An 18142-nucleotide genomic window follows, 5' to 3' on the forward strand; every position below is an offset into this window, starting at 1 on the left:
AACCTCTCAGATGGACTGCATACAGCGTGCTGGGTGGAGCCCAGGAAAGCCCAATATTCAATACAAAAAAAGCTTATGAGTTATTCTCTGTTAACCGTTTCTTCCTGCACCTCCCCTTCTTTTTACTACATGATAAAATGACAGTTTTATCCTCGCTAAGGAGAGGAAAGAGAAAAAAAAAAAAAGAAGAAGAAAAGATGAAGAAAGAAACAGCGTTGTAATTTTGGTCATTCAAAAGCTTCGGGTCCGTTAATCCGAACCTAGGTGATACAATTTTAGTCTGTAATTTCAACACTAATTAGCTTTTTTTCAAATATTAATATATTTTCATGATGAATGTCGATACCATTTGATATATTTCACACTTATGTTACTTTTTTATCTTAGACATTTCCATAAATCTTTCATTCTGTAATGCAGCTAATTTAGGTTTACTTAATGATAACTTTGTATAAAATTTCCATTTTTTTTTGTGTGAGTGACAGTGTTTAATCATGATAACAAATTAGGGAATAGTTTTGGGATTTTTACATGGATTATTTTGTGGAGTTTTTTTTATCGTTAACGATGTAGACGATATAATATAAAAAGTATACACTCTCTTAATTTTTTAACAAATTTTCTATTTTTTAAATTTTTTGTTTATTTTTTATTTAATAATCATAATAAATAATAATACATATCAAAAAGTAATAAAATAAAATTTAATATTTTCAATTAAGATATTATTTATTTATTTATTAAAAACTATAAAAAAAACATTGCATAATTAAAGAAATAAATTAAAAAACCGTAAGTAGAACTGCGGTTAAAATGTTAACGGTATTTCCAAATAGGATTAATATATTTTTGTTTAAGTTTTTTTGTTTTTAAATTAATTAAATATTTATTATATAAAAAACAAATTTTAATTATGAAATTTAAATAAATAATTTTTAAATTTATTTTTCAATTTAAAATGTTAAATTTTTAATATTTTTAATATGTTATTTTTTATTATTATTAATAAAAAAAACTTAACCAGCATTCGAGAGCTGATTAAGTAAATTTGTTAAACGTATTTTAAACGTCGGTTAAATAAATTTTTTAATTTGATGGAGGCACTTTTGGTATTTTAGAGGTGTATGATGAACTTTTGGAAGTAGAGGAAACTTCTCTAAATTAAACCCTAAAAAACTTAAACTTTTATTACTTTTATTTTTAGCGGCAGTAACTTCTCACAGCAATGCCTACTTTTCTTATACAAAACGTCATCCATTTAATTTATTTAATACATCTTCAAACAATTAGATGGTACGAATCAAATGATAAATCTTTGGAACTTACATTTTTGTTTTGAAAAAAGAAATAATCACAATAAGAAAAGTGACTAATTATTGACATATATATTACTTTTGTCTACATTTATTATACATTTATTTTTGGTTTAATGTTCCTATTTTCACTCAGAATTTTAAATAGGTCTTTTTTTTTTTTCAACGTATCAATTGAGTCCTTGTTTTTTAAAATTGAATCGAATAGTCTTTTTGTCAAATTTAAATCACGTTGTTAAGAAGGATATGCTGACAATGTAGTTTTTTATTATGTGGCATTAAAAACGTGACTGAATTTGTATTTTTTTTAATTTTTGAATTAAAAAATGAAATATACAGAGTATATTTCAATTTTTAATTCAAAAGTTAAAAAAATACAATTCAGTCACCTTTTCAATGCTAAGTAATACAAAACTACACGGTCAACACACCATTCTTAACTACGTCATCTTAATTTGACCGAAAGGCCCTATTTGATTTAATTTTAAAAAAATAAAGACTTAATTGAGACGTCGAAAAAGAAGGAGGCCTATTTGAGATTCTGAACAAAAATAGGAACTTATTGAGACATTGAACCTTTATTTTTTTTATCTAATTTAAATTTTAATTTGTTACTTATTGTTAGGTGTCACAGGCATAGGTAGTTATCTATTGACAAATAAAAACGTATCATTATCGCATGTATAATAGGTTAAATATGTTTTTAGTCTCTATACTTTGGGGTGATTTTGGTTTTAGTCTCTCTTTCAAACTAAGATACAATTTAGTCCTTCAACTTTAGAAAACTCTGGTTTTAGTCCTTTTTACCAATTTTTTTTTAACTTCGTTTGCTGTTTCAAACGCGTTTCTCAGTTAACATTAAAGCAAAAATGTGTCAAACAATGTAAACAACCCAAATGCTATAATGAAACGTACTTGAAACAACAAATAAAGTTTAAAAAAAAATTGATAAAAAAGACTAAAACCAGAGATTTCTAAAATTGAAAGACTAAACTGTACCTTAGTTTGAAAGAAGGACAAAAACCAAAATCATCCCAAAATGTAAGGACTAAAAACATATTTAACCCATGTATAATTTATGTTCATATCAATTGGAAGTATTACAAAATCAACCGTGAAAAGGGTTGTTTATATCAGCTTTATTTTGCCCATACTAAAGATAAATTATAAATGCACACCCCATTTAGGGTGGAAGAATAGATTCACAGAGAAAAAAAAAAAAAAAGGAGAATCTGACAGATATAATATTGAGGTAAAAGTCAAATGCAAGAGTAAGATACAAGCTTGCAGGTACTCTAAATTAAATTGGACTCCGTATCCGATGCAGACTGTATCACTTGGGGGAGGGGCCAACTCGTACAAATAACATTGCATATTCTTATTTGTAACTTGTGCATTAAGTCAATGAAGCATCCAGATTTATCATTACAACAAACAAACAAACAAATGGATGACCAAAATATTGCTGTGGAAGTTGCAAGCAATTTTATGTACAAAAATCGAAGTATAAAGACACATTGAGATAGTTCAATCACTTTCGTAGTCTTCATCATCTCCAAAGGTAAAAACAGAAGCATCTGCAGCCATGGCCTTAAACTCACTTTCTGCACTGGGCACCTGGATACTGGACACAGTTTTACCGTCAACATTACTTCTTGGCTCAGTAGCGTGATGAATTGACGTGGAGGAGCTCTTGTTTCCCAAAGAAACTTGTTCTGTTGCATGCGATAAGTTTGCAATTTCATTTGAAGTTCTGTCAGAGTCGGAGCCTCTGGTGTCATTTTTAACAGTTTCAACTGCTTCAGAAGGTGCGTTTTTTTGCTTGGTTGTTGAAGAAGCAGATTGTTCTGCCTCGCCATCTGAAAACACATCATCTTCTTTATCATTGCGACTCTCCGATTCTTTGACTGCATTCTGTGAAGGGGTGCTCCTTTCCACTGGCGCAGGACCAGTAGGACTGTTACTTGAACTCTCATCTGATTTCGTTGTAGTAGTTTTAGGTTGCGAAGTTACTACATTGGCATTATGGTCCAGGAGCACAACCTCAACCATAAATCCTGGAGAAGGCAATTTTCTCTGCCAGAAGTTCATATCAATTAAAAATAAAGTTGATGAGAAGATCCAATTGTGAATGATAGACATGAAAATGCTGAACTCAACGGAAGCCAGATAAATACTTTTACAATATCCAATAACAACAAAACTTACCTTGTCAAAGCCATCAAGATCACCAGTGTTCAATACTTTTCTATTTTCGGTCATATTTGTGTTCAACCAACTAAGAGTGAAAAGAGCAAGAAATTTCAATCCAACATTAAGACCAACGCCGAAGAGAATTGATCAATAACAATGAAAATTAATTAATACCAGTAAAAATCTCCTTGGCGATCATGAAAATGAATTTTGAAGTCCCCAGACAACTCTGTAAGACCGGGCTCTCCTGGCAAAGCAAATACCATCACTCCCTTCTTTGGTGCACTGAACCAAAAATCTTCTGGCTGCAAATTGGGAAATCTCAAGTCACGCAGAAATCCATCATACTTGGGGAGGGGATGGGAGGGCAAAAAAAACATAAATTTGGAACAACAATTCAATCAAATATTTGATAGACTGATGTCATACTACTAATGAAACGCACCAAAAGATCCTTGGTTCGCGGATGCTTTTTGGTTGAGAACAACACACCTACACATCAGAAATGGGTTAGAGTAGACATCAAACAGGGAAGTCTGTCAGACACTAAGATCTTACATTTCAAACCTTCAGAGGGATCAGCTGCAGTCAAATTCTTGACAAAAACAAAGCAGGTCATAATGTCAATGCAAATATATATCTAGTTATCACTACTCATAACTAGTAAAGCAAACAATTCTTTCGCATTGTAGAAAGAAAGAACATGCATAAACAGGTAGACTTTCTCCGTGATTTTATATCAGTCAGGACTCTTTCCTAGAAACAAAAACTTAGCTCTTGTCATCGGATGAAAATCCTAACGTGGATATGCCTTTTCAGTTCATACTAAAAGATCTGAGCGCATAACATAATAGAGCTAAACATTATATTAAACACTCCATAATAGAAACAAAGACAAATTGAATGACCAGTACAAAAGATGACTTTATAAATCTACTAATGGAATGGTCAAAGACTATATGTATACTTTAAGGGAAATTTTAGTAGAAGATTGTCAAGCATACCACTATGATCTGAGACAGTTACGGAGGGCCTAATCCAGTAAGGGCATCTGTGAAGCCGGAATCCCCTAAGCATGCACCTGCACATATGATGTCAGTATGAGTATTAAGACAAGTAAATACTACAGTCACATGTTAGCCAGTAAATACCTGCGGGCAGGAGGGTTTTCGCCATTGAAGTAAGTTAAGACTCGTTCAAAATATTTGACATACCTCTACATAATACAGTAAACCATAAGAAATTACTGCAGAACTAACAAAGAAACATTAAAACTCTAGTAATAACTCCATAATCTCCAAATTTAGACCTAATTAACCCATTGCAGAGCAGAACTTACAATCTGACTCGGCAGAACAAGTCCCTTTCCATCAACACATCTTTTTTGATTATAGTAATCCATCGACTCCTCAGCAGTTGGGAAGAACTGCAGTACATTTTAGTCATCAAATCTAAACAAAGAAGCACAAGAAAAAAAGTGCAAATATCAAGCACATTCATCATATTTTCAAGAAAATGCCAAGAAATTATTTACCTTTAAGAATAATAGAAGACTAGATATCATCAATCCTGTCCTAGCCATTCCAGCCTTGCAGTGGACAACCACAACATTCTCAATATCTTGTTTCAACCATGAGTAAGCACTTTGACAGAAGGATATAATCAGTTGAATTGGCGGGCAATTGTGGTCATCAAAAGGGAAGCTAGCCACCTAAAAGAATAAATTTCAAATTTCAGATGCAAGAATGCAAGAAGCTGTTCAAATAAGGTCCATGAAAAATATAATGTGGCCAGAAAACAAACTTGGAGTAATCTAGGTTGTCTAGCATCATGATCAAGAAGTACGAGCAGATGGGATGTGAATGAATTGTTAATTGAAGAAAAGATAACCTCAACGCTACTATCCAAAATTGAAGGTTAAAACTAAAGTGATATGTCGATGTTATGACCAAAAGTTTATGGTGTATAAATAAAAATTACAACCCTTAAGCAAGTCTATCACAATTGTCTCAATAAAGACTGGAATGAAAATTTAGAAATCACCTTCCCCTCAAACAACGATGCATCGTACAACCGCTCAGAACAAAGATTATAAACCTTGTATTTATCCTGCACACAAAGAAAAAAAAGTCAAATGCAAAACTAAACAAGAAAATGATAAGCAAGGAAAAAGGCTCGTTAAGTTTCAAACAGTGAGGCCTTTTTATAAAAGAGACACCATACAATCGAAACTGTCAAGCTATAAAATATGAAACAGACAGAATAACAAAATATACAAAGCATGTGCTAATATGTAATAATAAAGACTATTTTATGATACTTGAAACAGATAAGGAATAAACATTTGACAGAAAATTGCTCAGGAGAGTCTCTCAGTCCCAGCCCTATCTTATAGAGAGAGGGAGAGAGAAATTTTATACAAGAGGTTTCCCATAATTAGGGAAAGAACATTACAAGATCTGCAAAACATCAGACATTATCTGGATTATATTCAGCTAGTAAAAGGAAACAACTAAAACCAAACCAATAGAATATTCTAGCACAATTTCAACCTATATCAAAATCTAAACAATAAAATCTTAATGTAATACAGACATTCACCCTCAAGCCAGTGCATAGAAGTTGTATCATGGTATCTATATATTCTGCTTGCTACGAATGTATTCCTTGGTCTAGGTAGAGATTTACTGAGGATGTCTGACAGTTAATCATTACAACCAATAAATGTTGTAGTGAAATAGACTTAATAAGTCACAAAACAGCTATTTGAGGATCCAGAACCACTGGATTCATGTCAGTTGAACCTGTTGGGGAAACTGCGGTAAACAAAGGAGTTTTAGACGACATCCACACAAAAGCCCCAAGAAAAACTCAACAACAACAGTAAGCCACAAAAGGGAGGTTTTAAGGCGAAAACAACCTAGATGCTCAGAAAGCCACCACAAACGAGATGCTCAGAAATCAAACTGGGTCAGAATGAGGCCAGAAAACACCACTTAATGGGATTCTAATAAAGATGAATGGAGGGATTTTCAGAATTAGGATCAACAAACAACCTGGACCACTGGCTGAATGGCACAACAAATAAGGTTGTGTTGAATTTTATGATGCAACTTGACATGTGCTATGATACCAACTTGTAAGTTTAGGGAAAGAATATTCCAAGAGGTTTAGCCTAATTGCCCTAATTATGTACAACTAATACAACAACAATAACCATAAACACCTTATCCCACAAGGCAGGGTTGGCCACATCGATCATACAAGACATTTGCCTTGATTAAAGGCCAAATCTTTTTAGATATTATTCATGAGATTGAGAGATACCTCTCCTTTTTGCTCTCCCTATTTAAAAACATACAATCCTCTCACCCAAGTGACACTTCTAGAGGACTCATGTGTACAGCTAATAAAACAAAAGAATAACAATGATAAAATATTCCAACACAATTTCAGCCTATATCTAATAAACCTTAATAATCTTATCACAAATTCAACGATGCAATCTTATGGTATTATCAACAACAATAACTAAAGTAGGGAAATTAAAATAGCCAAAACTGTATAAGATAAGTTCAGCAGTTTAATATCACCTTTTGTTGTAGAAATGTGAGCACAATAAAGGGCCCGGGAAATCCAAATCATATCCAAGAGCAAACAAGTTCCCCTATACATATCCTAAGCTATCAGAGAATATGATAGGAACCCAGCACTGAAGCGTTAAAACAGGATATTCTATAGAAATTTAGACTTCCTCTGGAATAGCAGTAATAGAGGAGAAATAACGTATTCCATGATTTTTCTCTCTCCATGTTTGGCAGCAAAAAAGAACAGAAGAGAAGGTGTGGGACCCACCTTCAAACTTTTCTCTCCAGTATGAGAAGATCACACATAAATCAATGTAAGCTCATTCGAGTTCCAATCCAATCCCTCAAATTCTCCTATCTGACCATGTCTCTTTCAACTTGAGGGTATTTTTGTCTTCAAACAAAAATATTTCGTTCTTTCTTTTCACCTTCTATCCAACTAAAATAGTGGGGACTTCTTTCTCTTAAACCAGCATTAATGTAGGCATGAAATGAAGTCGACAGAAGTAGAAAAAGAACAGAAATGTAAAAGACACAACTAATATGTCCCTGGGCAAAGCCCCTACAGACATCTCTGCACTCGCCTTACAACTTAACAGAAGTATATTCTTCTGCAGCTCTTTCCTCGAACTAACCTACCAAAAATAATCCTTCTCAAACCAGCACACCTTCTGTATGCAACTCAGACAAACTCCGTTTCCGCCCTACCACCACAGCCACTTTCTTGTGCCTTCTTGTGGATAACTTACAACCTTTGACCCCGAGACAAGTGGTCCACCATCTGCCCTCTAGGTTATATTCTGATTACTAACAAAATAAGCCTAGCAAGATTTAACTCTTCTAAAGTGAAAGAGTGCACTGCAGACAATAAAATGCAGTTATAACCACTGGTATACAGTACACAGTATAATAAAATGTGTGTACATCTTAACAAACTATAGACTAATTAAAATCTCAACTATTGAGCCCAAACCACCTTACTTTACAGGAGCTAAATCCATGCCTAACTAGAGGGGCGGGATGATTGTATGTTCATAGGCAGCATTCACTTCCAATAAACCAAATTAAACTCAGAATAAAATACAAATAATTTATGGTATAGACATTTAAAAATGAAACAAAAACAACATTCCATACACTACAACATTGATTTGTATTATACATAAACTACAGCAAAGGCATAAATATTACACTGAGTAACTTCATGTATCAAAGTGTGTTTACTACCTTATGGTGAGTTTCAAAAAACTTAATTACTTCTTCCATATGATTTCTGTAAAATCCCTGCATTACAATTTTAGATAGTCAGAATGGTGGTGTTAAAGATCAAGACAGTGCTAAAAAAAACATACAGAATTTTAACTCACTTCAACATATCCGAAAAATCCAGAGCTCATGTCACCAGCAGGGAATCCCATTGCAATGATGTTCTCAGTGATATATGTCATATCTAAATCAAAACCTCCTTCCTGAAAATTAAAGGTAAAGAGTATAAAAGGGGACATGGGTATGCAACAACCCAGTTCTTTGAGAAGGGAACATACAATTCAGAATGAAGCAAAGAAATACAAAAGTTCAAACTCAAGGCACTCACCAGTCACAACAACAGTTAAATAATAAAATTTTACTAACGAATTTTTCAACCAACTAGAATGTTCTCCGTACAGAACACTAAACTATATAACATATTTTTAACTGGGAATAAGCAAATGTCTGCAAAATTCAGGGCCTTATAAACTCAACACCAGCTACGAGATCTAACTTAGAAAAGAAAAAAAAAAAATTGGCTGGACCGCTTTTGATTCTGTATTACATCATAGCTGTTAAGTTGCAAAAGTTATCCATAAATAGGCTCCCAAAGATAAGCTGCACCCAATTATTAAGGGATTGAAGCAATGTTCCCAATTGAAGAAACGAAACAATATTTTCTTTTTTAAAATGAGTAAGACTTTGTGAAAATCAGATTTACAAATAATAAACACGGTATATTAGTAGTTTGAACACGAACATCACCTGATATCTGCGTTTATTCTGCGAAACAACATGGCGTGCCTTAACCTGCACAGCTTTCACAGCATTCTTAGAAGTGTCAACCAGGCCTTTCGTAATGCTTCCAAACAAATTAGATTGTACAGCAGTTTCATTGGAACTGTCATCTGATACAGGAGACTTTGGAGACAACCTCAATCCCAGATTACTAGTGAAACGTGCAAAAGTTGATTTCTCAACATTTCCACCTGATGAGTCATCTTGGGAGCGAGAAAATGACTGAGAAATTTTCAAGCTTTTGGCCCAAGACGATATGCCTGGTGGGGATGGCATAGAAGGTGTCTCATGTGCTGAATTATCTTGCTCAGAAACTGAAGCAGCAGAAGCTTGCCCATCACGCTCTTTAGCAGGAGAAGAAGTGGGTGGATCTTTGATAGGATGTGAATTAGACACATTAACAGGCACTGGATCCATTTGATTACAAAATAGCAACAGCAACTTATGTAAAAAATGGAAGTTCTATCATTAAATGGCCCCGGCCCAACAGTATCTTACTGGTCGACGCTGCACAGGACAAAAAATTCAAATAATGTTTATTCTTGATATGTTGCCTATTCATTTAATCATTCTTTTCTACTCAACAATAAGATCGATCATAACAACATCCTACTGGGTGGAAGAGAGAAAATGTATACATAAGCAAGTAATGGCTAAAATCAAATCCACACACATTTGGCACAACAGTTTTCTGGAACTTCACTTGCACAGGGAAACTTCCTAAAAAACTATCCCTGAAACCTTAGGAAACACTTCCACCACTTGTCAGAGATTCAGTCAGGTCCCTAACTAAAATCTAGCTAAAAGCATTTCAGGATAATGATATTCGTCCATTGAACCTCGTGATTTTTAATTTCCAACTAAAGTGAACCAGATGAAGATGGAATACAGCGTAAAAAACTGAACAATTAAGCGTGGATTGGAATTCGGAAAAGGAGTCGCGTCACATGCTTAAGAAACGTAAAAAACATTGGAGACAGAGAAAGAAACGGCTAAAACAAGTAATTTCAGATCTGGGAAGAAGAGCTTGTGTTACCAGAAGAGGAATCAGAGGGAAGTGCAGAGCAGTGAAGGAGTCTATTAGGGTTTCAAGAAAGAAGAAAGAGAAGGGAACGGGTAGTTGAATTTAGGAACGTGATGCTGATACCGATTGACATGCACGAATGAATGATGATCACTGTAATGTCAAAGACATTTTAATCAAACGGTTGCTGAGAGTCGAGGGGTATTCTGGGTTTACCATCATATATTATACGATTTCAGGGACATTTATTTATAATTTTCACTCTTTAACTATAATGGTGTTTGCATAAAAATTGTTAAAACTTTGTTTTATTTTTAATTTTGTTCTCTTCCTTAAAATTTAATAATTAAATGGCTATCATGAATTTCACCTGAAGTTTATTAAAACAAGTTAGAAGTGTTCATACTGACAAATCATAAGGTGTGTGCTGCATTTATTTCGAATAGGTGATGATATATCCTTCTTAATTTTGAAATAAACATTCAGTTTTTTTTTTATATATATTTTTACTTCTCACTTTTAAATTTTTAATACACAATATTTGTTACTTTTATATTTTTAGTAAATGGGACTCTCTTCTCTCAATTTATTTCAAAATATCATATTAACTATTTACATAAAACTAAATAAATATGCAGCATAAATAAAATTTCTTAAAAACATAACAAAAATAAGTGTCTATTTAACAAAATGTATAAAACATAAAAAATCTTTTATTCAAAAACAGTATTATTATTTATTTAAAATTATAAGAATGCAAGTGTCATTTAATATAATATTTAAAAATTGTATTTTTTTTCTAAACTTTTATCAATTATATTTAAAAACTCATAAATTATAAATAAGTTTCACAAACTCGTATAAATTGTTTGTAAAACTTCTAAATATAACAGAGTGTTAGTTGATTTTTTTAATACGATTTTATTGCCGTGATTTTTATTAAATATTAAAATTATAAAATCATAAATAAAAATTATTGAATCAAAAGAGAGATTTCCAAAATTAATAATTAAAACATCAGTGTGCTAAAGAAGCGTGTTCGAAAATATGTTATTCAAATATTTCTAATATACTAGCAAGTCAAAATAGACTTTCTAGAATTTATCTAAATCATTTATGATAGATTAAAATCAAATATTTGAAGGAACTTGTTTCAAAGAATCTTGGTATTCCAAAAATATAAGAAGTGAGAATAAATAAAGGAAATTGTTTTCTATATATTTTATTTTTAATTATATCTGTGCTAACTCAAAATTGCAAAAAATTAAAGGAAATTGTTTCAACCATTAATATAATTTTAATTTTTGGATCATTAAAACATAGAAGCCCAAAAGAAATAGACTAAGCTTGTGTTATGGGTCACCTTTCTTTGTTGGCAGCATTATTGTAGGGAGTTTCTTCCTCGAGGCTTTTTTCTTCCTGTACCTCCATAAAACCTATAATCAGCCCAAATTTGTTGGATCATTAGACCTTGGTCAATGGGTGTGAAAAGAAACACCCTTACAATGTTTCGCAATTTTTCTCTTCTTCACCCATGGGTTTTTTTCATATTGACCTGAACAATTTTTTTATACACTAAAATATTAATTTAAACCAATTTAAAGTAATAACAATGGTTAATACCAATTCTTTTTTTTTTCCTCATTGCCTAAAACAAATCCTTTTGCATTACCAAAATCACAATTTTATCTCTTTTAGTAAACTGTTTTTCATGCAAAGTAAAAATTTTAAAAATAATAATAATAGTTCTAGATAAAAAAAAAAAGGGTTAAATATGTTTTTAGTCCCTATACTTTAGGGCGATTTTGGTTTTAGTCCCTCTTTCAAACTATAGTACAATTTAGTCCTTCAACTTTAGAAAAATATGGTTTTGGTCATTTTTACCAAATTTTTTAAACTTTATTTGTTGTTTCAAGCACGTTACATTATAGCATTTGAATTGTTTACACTGTTTGACACATTTTTGCTTCAATGTTAACTGAGAAACGCGTTTGAAACAGCAAATAAAGTTAAAAAAATTTGGTAAAAAGGACTAAAACCAGAGTTTTCTAAAATTGAAGGACTAAATTGTATTATAGTTTGAAAGAGGGACTAAAACCAAAATCGTCCTATAGGGACTAAAAACATATTTAACCAAAAAAAAAAAAAGTTAGTATTAACTTTTACAACCAAGTTACTTTCGCATCAGTTTAAAGTACATATTCTAACTAATGTCTGTCAAATTGACTTTCATAAACTGATTGCTATGAGAATTAATCATGTATTCTACATAATGTGTCAAATTGACTTCATAAACTGATTGCTATGAGAATTAATCTTAAAGTGAAATAATTTACGTTTTCAATGTTTTATTTTAGAATATATGAATTCTAAAATTCAGCATTATTTTTTATTTAACACAGTATTAAGTTTATTTTACTTGACAAATTTGTTTAACCCATAATAAATAAATACATATCAGAATATATTACAATAAGAAATGTTCAATCTACCAAGGTAGACTTGTTTAATGCAAACCTGAACAAAACCAGATGAACATGTATTTAAAATACCCAACTTTTGATATTTCCAAGCATTTCAGGGTGGTCTAATATAAATTTTAGAAAATACATTTTGTTTAAAATAAGTTCAAACTTTTAGCCATTGCACTTGAGTGTGTCACCAAAATCACACTAAATATATGCAAATCTAAAGATACGAGGTTGTCGAGAGAGATGATCAGTTGACGAGCTTCAAGGGTCTCATCATAGCATTGTCTTCATGATCCAATACCTGCATCAATGTGTGTGCACCATTAATTATTAGTGGCTATGCCTGTAGTAACCACAAGTGAAAAAATAAATGGTGAGTGAGTGAGTGTTTACATGGCAATGGTAGACGTAGCCAGGTTCTGCGGTTGCATCAAAGGAATAGGATGCGTTGGTGTGTATGTAAGAAAACCTCACTGCAATCTTCGTTACATGCCCAGGTATCATCTTGAACACATTCTTCCACCCTTTCTCGTGATCTCCGACCACTACTTTCTTCCCACTTGCGTGCTTCTTCAGGTTGCACTTCACTGCGTCGTTCTTTTTTGTCATGCATTCCTTGAACTCTTCAAGCTCCACCAGCGCCGTCTGATCAAACACCTTCAACAAACCCAAATGAATGTGCAGCGGGTGATTATCCTCCGTCAAGTTTATCACATACCACACCTCTGTGGAACCCACCCTCGGGGTTTCCGTTACCGGTGCCTCGAACGGTTTTGCATTTAGATACAGGTGGGTTGGCTCATCGATTTTGCTCGCGTACTCGTACATGGCAACGTACCGTGTGTGCGTCACACTGGATAAATCCACGACGGGGTATTCCACCAATCGTCGAGGAAGCCGTGACGTGTCGACTTCTTGATCGGGTAGAATGATAAACTTCATGACCTTGCCGTTAGCCTCGTTAACGGGGTCACCAGAAGGGTAAGGATAGTTTGCATTGTTAGCTAGGATAGCGACGTTAGTCTTAGATTGAGAGAAGTCAACGACGATGTCTGTGATCTCAGATGGCCCCACCAGAGTCTCGTTTGTTGTCACGGGTTTTTCTATGTAGGCCGAATCGGACGCCACGTGCGTGAATCTCAAGCCGTTGGAGAAGAAGAATCTGAAGAACCTGGCGTTGCTGGCGTTTATTATGCGGAATCGGTACTTACGACGTCGTACTGTGAGGCGCGGCCACGCTTTGCCGTTGACAATGATGGCGTCACCGAAATACTCTGGCTGCCACTGAGGGTGTATATCGGGGTTGTTACCGATGGAACTCATGAAGATGGAACCGTCGGTGCGGAAGCTACGATCGAAGACGACTAACGGTCGATCGAATTCGTCACCGTTGGGTAACCCCAACGGCTCCTCCACGACGGGATCGCGGATGATGTAACTGCCAAGTAAGCCAGCTAGAAGGTTGACTCGGGTCAACCCCATGGCATGGTCGTGGTACCATAGATTCCCCGGGTGCTGATTATTTGGATAGTGATAAGTTTTCCTGCTCCACGTTGGTCCCCTTTCGTTGAACTTAGAAGTGAACCATGCATTCGCGCTTCCGTCGCTCTCGGGCGCGTGGATGCCACCGTGAAGGTGGACAACTGTGGGGATGCCACGTGTGGTGTTGTTAATCGCTGTAGGGATTGTTGGGTCCCACGGAAGTATGTGGTTTGGAGGGAGGTGATTTTGCCACCTCACGTGCGTATCAACCCCGTGAAGGGATTCGATAGTTGGACCGGGAATGGTTGCTGTGTGCTTGGTTTTTCCAAAAGCATACACCGTTGTTGGAGGCAGATCTCGGTGAAATTTCTGAAAAAAAGAGAGAAGAGTAGACCGTTATAAATTGTGAAAAAGAAGTATTACATTAGTGAAAAAAAAAAAGACATAATTGCAATATTAATGTTATGAATGATCGAAATCTAGAACACTGAGATGACACCAATTGTCTTGACAAACAGTAACAGTGAAGTAATTAAGAAAGAGAGAATGGTGTGAACGAGAAGACATTGTTGGTAGTGGATACTGAGCTATCAATGTGATGGCCAGAGTGGATGGCACTTTCAAAGTTTTGGGAACCAATTCTTTGCGTAATTATATATTGACTAATCTTCAGAGTCTCACGTCCATTGATGTGAATTAAATAATGTCCATTAGAAAATGGCACTCGCAGAATGATATTTTACTTTTCCTTGATAAAAAAAAGGTTTGAAGGAGATGGCACCCAAATCCAAAGGAATATTAATGAACCTAAAAGTATAGTTCTTTAAGCTGATAATTGTGTGGTAAAGAAGACAGTACTACTGGCAGTGGATGTCGAATTATCAATGTCAAGGCCAGAGTGGATGGCACTTAAAAGGTTCTATTGAAGAAAAAAAAGGGACCATTGAAATGCTAGAGCAGAGCATCCTTTACAAAGTGGTCATTCATATGGAGATAGTTTGAATCATTTTACCGACTAAAAAAGGTATACATTTATTTGCAGCATTGAGTTGGGAAAGGCACAGAGAGAAAAAAAAAAAAAAAAAAAACCCGGAAACAAGAAAATAAACGACAATTTTGTGAACAGATTGTGTTGCTTTCAACGAGTGCATTCGTTGACAGTTCTGATTAGAAATTGTGTGGAAGAGATAAATTTTCCTTTCCTGTGTAGACTTTTGAACATAAAAAAACAGGGAGCCATCTAAAAACAAATAATCTTAGATCTGCAACACCAAGATCAATCATTCAATTTTTTGTAGAAATCCAAGAAAATTTCAAATTTCGTAGAGAAGTTGGAGTAAGACCTGATTGTGCAAAAAAGAAATCGAAGGCAGAGATGATTAAGTTGACAGAAAACAAAACAAGGAAGAGAATGACCAATACTTATTTTATGAACAAATAATGAATAACTAATGCTAGCATGATTGTAAATTTGAAGCTAGACCGTAGACTTAGACTATTTAAAACAGATTTCAGTCAATATTTATTTTAATTATACTATCACCGTATCATTACTTAGGAAAATCCAATCTCCGAAAAAAAGAATATAAAATACCACACATTGATTAAACAAAAGGCGAAAAATTGCAAATTTTGAATAAGTTGACGATGAAATAAATTATTGGTTTGAATAAATAAACTATTAATAAGTTAATCTGACAACAGTTCTATGATAGCAAAACTTGCGAACCACACCAAGTGAGGAAAACATTATTCACTGTAGCAAGGGTTTGAAATTTTGAAAGTTTAATCTTAAAAAACTATTTGTGAATTGGAAGGACATGATGGTCTGAATCTAGAAATCATCGAAACCGGGGAACAAGGAATAACAAAGGTAAACAAATTTAGATTCAAAGTTTAATGGTTGGTTAACTGAAAAGGGAAAAAGAAAAGCACACATACCCATTTCTTCTTGAACATCCCAATCTTGAGAGGTTTGGATTTTGGTACACCATTCAAAACGTGATAACTATGGATTCTGGGCATATCTGGAAGCTCATCCACAAACATCTCCAACCTGGAGACATTAACCAAATGATCCGAAGCTGATGAACATCCTAGGAGAGCAACAACAGTGAGTACCTTGAAGAGCAATGTTCTGTCCATGACTGTTTTAGAAATGGACAGATATTGAGGAACAGAGGGAAGAGGAGAAAGGCTATTTATAGGACCAAAATGGGTAGATATTTAATGTTTGATGGTGGAGATTTTGTACTGTGCAACTTTGTGAGTGTCGGAGCCACGTGCGAACCTTGAGAGAAAAATGAAAGCTAACACTTTTTTGTTTGGGAATTGTATTGAAAAAAATCTGTGAGGATCACTGTAAGCACAACAGACATGTGAGTTTTGAAAAATGATACTTTACATATATGATTTTTTTATATTTATTTGATACTATTTTATCTTACTTTTTATTTTTATTTTTCAAAAAATTACTAAAATTATGACTTCTTTTTATTCTCAACAATGCATGTTATACGTTTATGCAATATCTTTATCATTTTAAATTTCTTTGATTATTTTTTTCGAACTTCCCATGCTAATTAGTACGTTGACCTAATCAATGCACTTTAATTAAGCAACGAAGAATGCATTCATTAAGGTAATAAGTGTATAGTGACTGGAAGACCAAATAAAATGCATGCACTATAATTTTTCAGTTTAAAACAAACACGAGTGGCTAAAGTATGTGGAAAAGCACTTGTTTTTTTTTTAAATAATAATGTATTTTAAAAGAATGAAACTTATTTATAGATACTTGTATTTAAATATTTCAATATTAAAATAATTAAGGATTACTATTTTTAAAATATTATCAATTCTAAAATATAAACTTTTAAGTCTTAATCAATTATAACTCTATAAAAATCAATAAAACGTATTTTTATAAGTATTGACCATTTTTTTTTAATTTAATAACATTATTATTTTGATGATTATTAAAATAATCTATTTTGTAATCATATTCGATATTTAGCATTTTTAGTGCTGGGTTTTATTTTATTATTTTATACTACCCGTTGCGTCGCATATAAGGTACAAAATCTCATTTAAATTTTTATGTAATTATAGATCTCATTATGCAGTATTAAAGTGTGTTCTTTTCTCGCAATATAATTTTCATTACATTTTTTATTTATGTGAAGGTATACTTTTTTTTTTAGAATTCTTCTACTATAACTTTTCTTTAGTGAGAGGTCATGCAAAAGACAAAATCTTATATGTAAAATTTCAAGTGAAGATCTTTCACTGAAAATACTTAAAGAAAAACTAGTTTTATTTTAAAAGAGATATTCTTTCTGAAAGAAAAGTATACTCAAGAGTTATTGAAGATTAATTCTCAATATATTTAACTTATTACATAAGAGTTTATAGATGAGAAATTTATTTATTATATTATTTAATATATCTAATACTTTACCTTATAAAGCTCGTTAATAAGGCATTTATTAATTTTTCGTAAGTATTCATTGACCTATCAATAAAATAAAACATAAATACTTATTAATTAATATTTATCTATCGTGGAAAAGTTAACTGAAATGCAGATCACAAGTTTAAAATTTAATATTACGAGATGTTTCTATATATTGATATATATATATATATATATATATATATATATATATATATATATATATATAAATATCATTTGGTCCCAGTAATAAAAATTTGTCTTCTTTATTTTTGAAAATATTTATGATTTATTTCACCCAACATTTTCATGTTAGTTGGTAGTGTTTTTGGCCTTATATCAAGCAAATTCTCAAGGCTTTGTTCATTATAGTTATAAAATATGTGTATTTTATATTTTGAAATTTAGTTTAATGAGAATAGTGATAATTAATTATTTTTTTGTGTTTGTGCTTTATGAGTGGTTTCATGGATTGATATATTGTCTTTTAGACATGTTTGATTTAATGAACATATAATTTAGTATTCAATAATTACACTTTATATATATATATATATATATATATATATATA

At 32.8% G+C, this 18142-nt stretch overlaps 2 protein-coding genes across 2 annotated transcripts; both read right to left on the reverse strand.

Moving 5' to 3' along the window:
• Positions 1–2534: 2534 nt before the first annotated feature.
• Positions 2535–10357, reverse strand: LOC106772160 (phosphatidylinositol 3,4,5-trisphosphate 3-phosphatase and protein-tyrosine-phosphatase PTEN2A). The gene is made up of 13 exons (XM_014658371.2): positions 10176–10357; positions 9107–9646; positions 8461–8562; positions 8321–8377; positions 5550–5615; positions 5041–5217; positions 4846–4932; positions 4658–4722; positions 4511–4587; positions 3952–3998; positions 3681–3811; positions 3522–3591; positions 2535–3389 (listed from the first exon to the last, which is right to left on the reverse strand). Exons 2-13 carry the CDS (start codon positions 9554–9556, stop codon positions 2841–2843), a joined length of 1878 nt encoding a protein of 625 aa, XP_014513857.1. The 5' UTR covers positions 9557–9646; positions 10176–10357; the 3' UTR covers positions 2535–2840.
• Positions 10358–12590: 2233 nt separating this feature from the next.
• On the reverse strand, positions 12591–16317 carry LOC106769757 (multicopper oxidase LPR2-like). Its single transcript, XM_014655499.2, has 3 exons — positions 16058–16317; positions 13028–14485; positions 12591–12935 (listed from the first exon to the last, which is right to left on the reverse strand). The coding sequence occupies exons 1-3, from the start codon at positions 16259–16261 to the stop codon at positions 12882–12884; spliced, it is 1716 nt and encodes a 571-aa protein (XP_014510985.1). The 5' UTR covers positions 16262–16317; the 3' UTR covers positions 12591–12881.
• Positions 16318–18142: the final 1825 nt, after the last annotated feature.

Source organism: Vigna radiata, chromosome 8 (genome assembly GCF_000741045.1).
Source record: "Vigna radiata var. radiata cultivar VC1973A chromosome 8, Vradiata_ver6, whole genome shotgun sequence".
NCBI classification, from domain to species: domain Eukaryota; kingdom Viridiplantae; phylum Streptophyta; class Magnoliopsida; order Fabales; family Fabaceae; genus Vigna; species Vigna radiata.

What these genes read in the sequence shown, in the direction of transcription:
- LOC106772160 (XM_014658371.2), bottom strand. Translation starts at nt 9,556, where the DNA reads ATGGATCCAGTGCCTGTTAATGTGTCTAATTCACATCCTATCAAAGAT. An exon ending in GATTTTTCGGATATGTTGAA is followed by an intron (nt 8,378 to 8,460) that starts GTGAGTTAAAAT and finishes ATTGTAATGCAG; the next exon opens with GGATTTTACAGAAATCATAT. An exon ending in GAAAACCCTCCTGCCCGCAG is followed by an intron (nt 4,588 to 4,657) that starts GTATTTACTGGC and finishes TCATATGTGCAG; the next exon opens with GTGCATGCTTAGGGGATTCC.
- LOC106769757 (XM_014655499.2), bottom strand. Translation starts at nt 16,261, where the DNA reads ATGGACAGAACATTGCTCTTCAAGGTACTCACTGTTGTTGCTCTCCTA. An exon ending in GGATGTTCAAGAAGAAATGG is followed by an intron (nt 14,486 to 16,057) that starts GTATGTGTGCTT and finishes TCTTTTTTTCAG; the next exon opens with AAATTTCACCGAGATCTGCC. An exon ending in GCTACGTCTACCATTGCCAT is followed by an intron (nt 12,936 to 13,027) that starts GTAAACACTCAC and finishes ACATTGATGCAG; the next exon opens with GTATTGGATCATGAAGACAA.